Source organism: Brachycentrus maculatus, unplaced genomic scaffold, assembly GCF_059751285.1.
Source record: "Brachycentrus maculatus isolate JH-2025_06_01 unplaced genomic scaffold, ASM5975128v1 h1tg000002l, whole genome shotgun sequence".
Classification (NCBI taxonomy): domain Eukaryota; kingdom Metazoa; phylum Arthropoda; class Insecta; order Trichoptera; family Brachycentridae; genus Brachycentrus; species Brachycentrus maculatus.
This window is the reverse complement of record NW_028280757.1, coordinates 416,966-425,000: the sequence shown is the minus strand read 5'-3', so window position 1 is coordinate 425,000 and position 8,035 is coordinate 416,966. Positions and strand designations below refer to the sequence as shown.

At 33.1% G+C, this 8,035-nt stretch overlaps 3 protein-coding genes across 5 annotated transcripts in view; 1 reads left to right on the top strand and 2 right to left on the bottom strand.

Annotated features, from left to right (window-relative positions):
- LOC148314042 (serine/threonine-protein kinase dyf-5-like) overlaps positions 1–678 on the bottom strand; it is a 31,122-nt gene extending 30,444 nt beyond the window's left edge. Inside the window, exon 1 of one of the 2 annotated variants that reach the window (XM_088256826.1) lies at positions 528–678. The gene's annotated coding sequence lies outside the window, so the exon portion shown is untranslated. The remainder of the gene's footprint in view (positions 1–527) is intronic. The other variant, XM_088256901.1, reaches the window with a different exon arrangement.
- Positions 679–1,466: 788 nt separating this feature from the next.
- Positions 1,467–7,483, top strand: LOC148314041 (2-oxoglutarate and iron-dependent oxygenase domain-containing protein 3-like). Its single transcript, XM_088257026.1, has 4 exons — positions 1,467–1,743; positions 2,491–2,929; positions 4,556–4,708; positions 5,848–7,483. The coding sequence occupies exons 1-4, from the start codon at positions 1,658–1,660 to the stop codon at positions 6,115–6,117; spliced, it is 948 nt and encodes a 315-aa protein (XP_088113152.1). The 5' UTR covers positions 1,467–1,657; the 3' UTR covers positions 6,118–7,483.
- Positions 7,472–8,035, bottom strand: part of LOC148314040 (fatty acid synthase-like) — a 48,721-nt gene continuing 48,157 nt past the window's right edge. For both annotated transcript variants that reach the window (XM_088256636.1, XM_088256706.1), the window contains exon 31: positions 7,472–7,918. In XM_088256636.1, the coding sequence (XP_088112762.1) occupies positions 7,802–7,918 (117 nt within the window). In that variant the 3' untranslated portion in view covers positions 7,472–7,801. The remainder of the gene's footprint in view (positions 7,919–8,035) is intronic.

Here is an 8,035-nt window from a genome sequence, read left to right as displayed (position 1 = left end):
TTGATCGAGAATTACGAAATTAAAACGTTAACTTCCGTATGGAATCCCAGCCCTGATATCGAATTACTTGCTGACATATTCAACAAATAAATGGATATCTACTTATTGATTAAAAATTAATCATAATACTGGCTATATAAAGTTTTTTTTATATGTGAAGAAAACGACCAATAATTGTTTCATTATTGAATATACAAATATTTTTCCCAAATTAAAAATAACAATGAAATTTAATCGCTGAATTTCAGATTGTTTCATTATTCACTAATTTTTCATTGGAATTTTCTAATACCATATTTTCTTTGCGGGATAAGATAGATTTTTTTACTAAGCACCATAAAAATCGTGAAAACATGATAAGGGTTCCTTAATTACAGGCGCAATTAGCTTATAATTACAGGTTTGAAATGTGGTACCTTCTTATAACAATTCGGTAGGACAGTCTTTTTTTTTTAAATGCAAATACAGTCAAAAAAATATTTGAAAATGAAAGAATAATCTAAATGGAAGAATATTTTTCTACTTACATGCATTAATCCATCATGTTTGTATTATTGTTAAACTACGACGTTTCCAAGCGACGTCCCTTATCGAACTGAAACGTGGCTGAAGCACGATCCAAGGGAATACGAGTATTTCACTCGCGACTCGATACACACGCAAGTGAATTTGAAATGTGGTTACCAAAATCGATTTCAGCCATTTGTAAACAATTTATTTATATCCAAAATATACGCTGAGTGCACACGGCAATTTGTACTTACACAATAGTGATAATTCTGTAAGATAAGCAGGTAAATAGGTATGAAAGTTAAAGGTAATACAATACATTTAGCATTATTTTAATGAGCAGATATATGGGTACCGCGGAGTAACATAAGTTCACGTCAAGTTTCGATATCAATCCTTTTTTATCGGACCACGTCTGACTGAGCAATTTTGAATTTCGAAATTTCGAGTAATAAGGTAGCAAGATAATAGCGCGTAACACAGAGAGCGTTAAATTTGCAAACTATTTATCTTGTAGGTACATTTTTGCGATATTACGGAACATTTATGGAACAATAATACTATGGATAATGTTTTTCCTACATTTTAGCACAGTTGGGCAAACAATTGATCGCGATCGACCGGTCTTTAATATATAGCTGGCTAATCATTCCATTTTTTTTTATCCTCTAAGTAATCTCGCCATTAAAAAACTCTTGGCCTTTTTTGCCTAAGTTGCAGGTAGCTAAAAATTTACGTAAATGTTATTGCTACTAAATTGTTGGTCGTGCGAAATTCAACAATCATATTATAATCGTTTAGTGGTCAATGCATTAATGTGCAATGTTTTTATATATATTTTTGTATGAAATATCTTTCGTAGGTTTTCGTTCATATAACTGTCTCCGGATAGGTACCTAATGCAACTTAATTTTGATACACTTTTAAACGGAAGATTAGCTAGACTGGCAACTCTTAAGATTTTTAACTGTCAAGTTGACACATCGTCAGCAGACGCGTCGAACGGAAAAAAATTGGAAAAAATTGTTTATATTCTCATATATTGTACAAAAAACTTATTTTTTATGCATACATTCCATTTTAAGATTTTGTAGTGCAAATCGCATGTAAAGAAAAAATCCACTTGTATATTTTGATCAAACAAAAAATGGTTAGCCGCCAACGAAAACCTTTACCGAAAGAAGTTAAAACAGCTAGTGAACCACCTAAACCCGAGGAAAAAGACGCTCCGTTGTAAGTTTTTATTAACATATATAACTCGTTTTTTAAACTAGAATTTACTCCATCCTTTGTTTCGTAACTATCTATATACAAGGACGCAATAACTCATATCTTATTCTGTCACAAGGATTTTTTTGTTGGTTAGTGATTTTTGTCCGACCGGGGTCGGTGCAAACAATGCATTTAATATATCTAGTGTCGGGTTGTGATCTCGTGGTTAGTGTCGCGTACTCTTGAGTCAGAGTTTCTCTGTTCGAACCCACTCCACCACAATTTGATACCTATTTCTAATAATGAGCCGCTTAGGCTCACAGAAATACTATGAAATTGAAGTAATTTTGTAAATAATAAACACAAGTATTTCTTCTTCTTCTTCATCTTGTTGTAGGCCTTGTAGCCTGTTTTTAAGAGGGATTAGCCTCCTGCAATGTCGATTCCCAGCTGTCGACCCATCTCTTTGGTGGTCTGCCCGGAGTCGTCTACCATGGGGTTGGCCGTACAATGCGATGTGGGGGAGTCTGAATGGTTCCATCCTCCTCACATGCGCATACCATTGTCTCCTTTGTTGCCTTCCCCACCTAACGACATCTTCGATCTCGCATGTTTCTCTGATCCTGGCGTTTCTTATTCTCTCGAAGACTCTTGCCGGATATGATTCTTAGAGTCTTCATTTCTGACACTCTAAGCACGTTTTTAAACAAGTATTTCACTTTTTTTTAAATATTTTTTTTTTATTAAAATTTTTCATTTCTGTTTTAGGAAATATGGACCGATGCCGAGGTTTCAATATCAACAAATGCTAACCAGATCCGTCACCATATTAGCCATAATAACGATAGTTTATTTCACTCAGAAAAAAAGCAAGGAGTTTACGTTCGCGAAGCAAAATGATATTCTCCGTTCCAGGGGTCAGAACTTGGATTGTTCGGAGAGTTATAGGCAGGAGCTGGAGATGTTCCCCGGCTGCGTGCCGGAGAAATGCGGGAGGTTTGTTTCCGATGGCCTCGTCACCACGAGCGAAGCGGACAGTCTCCTGAACATTGCCCGGAAAGGCATCGCCCTCGGTGGGTCCGATGGAGGAGCTTCCATACTCGACCTGCACTCGGGAGCGCTGTCCCGAGGACAAGTGTTCATCAATGTATACTCGCTAGAGAATACCAAAGAAATATTTAATAAAATCGACATCACGACCTACAAGGTAACATTTACATTTTTTCCCACCATAATATGGAACTTGCACAGCAGGTGTATGTGCATTCCGCTTATATTTCGCTCATTTGGTGCAACAATGACATAATTACACTTTAAAAAAAAAAAACAATTTAAATATGTCAAAATGTGCAGAAGGACTATTTACATTGGGAGAAACATAGACATAATTGATTTTGTGGTAAAATGCTGCGAGATGATGTGAGTGTCGTTGTAGGATTGAGTAAAATGGTGAAAAAAGATTTAAGTTATGGGATTTCCATAATATTACCTAAATATTTCCACCTTTTAACCATGATATGAATTTTAATTGTATTGTATAAATACAGTCGAACTCGGTTATTACGAGCACGGTTATAGCGAGATCTCGGATATAACGAGGAAACATTCGATGACATTTTGGTTTCTGATTTTCTCCATATATTTATGTATGATTATAACGAGCTACTTCTCGGCCATAACTAGCAAAAATATCGCCAGAAAAATTTTTAAACTGTTAATGTTTCGATTTTTTCAGTCAGCACTTCATTACAATAAACAACATATTATTTTAGTTTATGAATAGCTTGTTTCGGGGATTTTTACGACAGTTTCCATATTTTGTATGTTCTATGTTTACTAAGGACAAATGCACGGTAAAAATTTCGAGGTGGGGAATGTCGTATCAATTCTAGAGCAGGTCAGTTAAACTCAAACCCTCAAATTATCAACATGTCTACTAATAATAAAAAGTGTCTCTCAATTTGTGAAATAGAACGTGGCGCGAAAAGAGTTGAATTGTATAAAATGTTTTTATCATTCTCAGTGTCAACGTTGTATTTTTATCTGCATTGAAAAGGAGCATCACGGACTAAAATAAAGAGTTGTGATCGTACGAATTTTGATGAAACTGCAACAATGGTTTTGTACTCAAAGAAGCACAGGATTTAAAAAATTTATAGGAAAACTGGATTGACAGATAAATATGACATGTCGCTCACTCCTTTCAAGAACGTCATAAATCAAAAAACTTGATTTTCCAGGAGAACGTTTTTAAAGTTTAAAAATATAATACAATTTATTAAAATAAATATCAAGCCACTTATTGAACTTTTTACTGTGAATCAGATCTTTTTAGGTAAAACCTGAAGGTTTTTTCTCCATTTGAAAAATAACTAGTTTATCTAAAAAAAATAATAAACAATACCTTTTCTTCAAAATGTAAAAACAGCACTTTCTGCCCTGTAGCGGGTAAATATTAAGTTAAAAATATACCTCTTTTGCAAGGATATAGTACATTTTCTATGCATTCCGAAAACATGCACAACTGAAAATGGACGATTTTTGATTTATGACGTTCTTGAAAGGAGTGAGCGATGTGTGTAATGGGTGAATTATATAATTTTTGTTTTAATTGCGACATATTGGTAATATGACCATTCCAGATAACATACTTCATGTGATAGGTATGTTTATAAAAAAATACCTATTCTCGGATATAACGAGTAACGATTATAACGAGTAAATTCTGTCGGTCCCTTCATCCTCGTTATATTGTTATAACCGTTATAACGGAGTTTGACTGTAATAACAATTTCAGGTATTTCATCTTTATAATTCGTGTTTTATTTATCAGGTAATAAAAACAAAGATTCAGCATGCAATCGGCCATAATTTCGGAGTGGATTCGGATAAAATATACCTGACTCATCCAACGTTCTTTTCCAAAATAAATTCCAAAGAAGCAGTCACCACTCACGATGAATATTGGCATCCCCACGTTGATAAAGTGAGTCTACATATTTACTTTTTCCAAAACATTTTTTTCCTTTCTTTTTAAACAAATTACAATTGAGTTTCCCAATACATACTTACCTTAATTTATTTTGCAATGTTATTTTGACATCTGCCTGCTTAATTGCCCATCAGTACTTACCAAAATTACACTATACCCTATGTGTTCAAACACTTTGTAATTGTATAGTTGATTTATTTTCTTCAGAAATTCATTTGTTAAAAATATATACACATATCGTAGTCGTACAGGAGAAAGTGACCAACTACCAAAACGTAAAATGTTCAGGAGGGCCATCGAAGTCACTATTGCTTGGCAAGAAAATAAACACCAATGGAGTTAGTCATTTTTACCAAGTCAATATATTATACTTCCAAGTTTAAAATCTTTTGGGATATTTTCAGGGCAATATTAAGCTAGTAAGATATCAAATAGTCAATGATCACGTTTTTGTTAAACAATGCACTTGGTCACTTTCTCCTGTATGACTACGATATATATATTTATATTTACATATACATTTTTTTTTGCAGAGACCCACCTTATATGTCTTGTCAGTGGAGTTCTTTTTTTTTTACATATTTTTAAAAATATTTTTATCTAATATACATACAAGAGAAGAAAAAAAGGAAAGATAAATCTATTTATCCAATATTAACTGTTGATCAGTTAAACATTCCTTTATTTTGCCATTGCTCCATATTTTTGTTTGCCCTCTTACCTCCGACAGCAACAAATAAAAAATGCTCAGAACTATATATTGAAGATCTATCATGGGACCATCAAATCTTTGTTGTTGAAATGGGTATCATAATTGTGTACCAGAGGATTTTTTTATTAGTTTGTTGCTCAACTGTGATATCCATCAACTATATTACACGCACTGGAATTAACATATTGTTGTCGCCGGTTTTTTCATCAATCAAGTCTGCCAACCCTCAGTATACTAATCACCAGTAACCACAAATCCGATTCCCATCTGTACAATGTTTTTTGACATCTCTTGCGCTCTACCAAAAGTAAGCAAATATAATGTCTCCCGCTCTCTACCAATAATATATTAAAGACACTTTTAAGCGTTTCTCGCAAACAATGTGTTAACAAAATTAATATTTATGTTATTTTGCTTTTAGGACACTTATAAATCCTTTCATTACACTTCCCTGCTTTATTTGAGCGATTTCGGGAGGGATTTTGAAGGTGGGAGATTCGTGTTCATGGACAAGGACAATGTGAGCAGAATTGTAGAGCCTCGCAAGGCGAGAGTCAGCATGTTCACCAGCGGCTCGGAGAACCTTCACTACGTAGAAAAGGTCACCTCGGGAGAAAGATACGCCCTGACTGTTTCCTTTACTTGCGACCCGCAGTACGGCATCTCCGACCCTTCTGTCAAGACGGACTGAAAGAGCTTTTAGTCATTCCTTCCATTTCTAGTTGTTGTGATGTGTTTTTAGTGTGAAGCGGGTAGCTATAACGGGTGATTTACAGATAACATTCCACGGGTATCTATTCTCAAAGACTTCAGTCAATAGTAAAAGTATAATGATAGTAGTTTTAAAAATATATTACTATATCATAATGAAATGGAAAATCATTTTTTTCCCTTATGAATCATACAGATTTAAATATGCCATCTTTTAAAGAGTTGATTTTAAGAATGAGAGATTTCCAATGAGAAAGTTAAGTCTACAATATTTTGAGTGTGCCCAAACTATTTACAAATCTGGGTTTTGTCCACTTAGGAGTTCTTAATATGGATATTTCAACATTGACAAAGAAGAATATGGATTTCTGGACAAAAACAAGGCTTATGACCTTTCATAAGCTGGTTAAAGTGATCACTTTATACACATGTAATATTCACCATTCTACCCATGATCCACAACCACGCCACTCAACGCTGTATTAATTCTTCAATTGACACTTTCTTTCACATGCCATCATCACACAATCATGGATAGAAAACGGTGAATGTTACACCAGCTTATGACATGTCGTATGTCCTGTAAATACCTACACTTCCATATTCATCTTCATGTATGTTACGATGTCAATACTGAAATTTATGCTTATAAACCTAATTAATATAATTTGCATTAGTTTTTGTCTTGAAAATGGTTGAAAATGCTATGGAAATGTTTTTTTCTAAATGGTTCATTGACCACACAAACATTCTGGCAACCATTCATTAGTCAATAAGTAGGATATTTTCCTACCTCTAGTCATCTATTATTTATAACTCTTTAGTATCTCGCCTAGAATTGTCCGCTACTTAAAAACGCCATGTTGCCATTATACTTTTAACATTGACCGGTTTCTGAATAGCTTCTATAGTTGAGTAATTTAGTACACATTTTGACTTTTATGCATTTATAAATTTTCTCGCAATCATTTTAAATATATAATTTTCATATACATACCAATAAATCATAATGTAAAAATGTAACCTTGCCGCAGTTAATGTGATACAGATTTTAATTTAAGGTTGTTATTGATAGTGGCAAACTGTGATATTAATTTAATAATAATTTACCTTCTCAATCACAGTTATGTAGTTGCAATAGACGAATGTAAATTCCTAAAATTAACATTTAGTTCAAATTCACCGACGTATGCTATTCACAAAATATTCAATAATTCCTTTCGTTCGTACAATAATGAGTGTTTTAAGAATATTTATTTTAATAGGTGTTGTTGTTATATGTTTTAAAGTGTGCAGACATATCATTTGGGAATAATAAAAAAAAAACATAAAAATAAGTTAGTGAAGTGTGGTTTTTATTTCTACTCTTAATATTTACAATCCAATGTACATAAAACAAAATAAAAAAATAATTTATGTATAAATAACATCGCGTGATATAATATAACTATATCACATTTCATTAGTAATTTTTACTAATTTGAATAACAATAATAATTCTAAATGAAAAGTGCAGAAATGGAATGTCTTTGGAATGTGAGAAATTTAAAATTTCTTATAGTGCATTACATCGAGGGTTCTTTGTAAGAATAATGATTACAAATAAGCTAATTCTGACTTTGAATTAAACTATGGTAATTAAGAAATTTCATTAAGAGCTTTATTTAAACTTGCGCTGCTGCCTTCTCTACAATGTTGGCAATTTTCATTGCCGAATCTCCCACTAATATGCTCCTATGGTTTCCTGGTAACGCGTGAATGTTCACCGATTTCTTGCACAGCTGGAATTCAAAATTATACAGATTAATACAACATTCTGGCCACAAAACAATAATTCTTATTGTATCAATTGTTTTTAATTCAAGACAAACAATCAAAAACTTTTCTATTGATTGTAA

Excerpts from the sequence above, each read along its gene's own strand:
- LOC148314041 (XM_088257026.1), top strand. The coding sequence starts at position 1,658 with ATGGTTAGCCGCCAACGAAAACCTTTACCGAAAGAAGTTAAAACAGCT. Across the intron at positions 1,744-2,490 it reads GAGGAAAAAGACGCTCCGTT|GAAATATGGACCGATGCCGA; the intron begins GTAAGTTTTTAT and ends TTTCTGTTTTAG. Across the intron at positions 2,930-4,555 it reads TCGACATCACGACCTACAAG|GTAATAAAAACAAAGATTCA; the intron begins GTAACATTTACA and ends TTTATTTATCAG.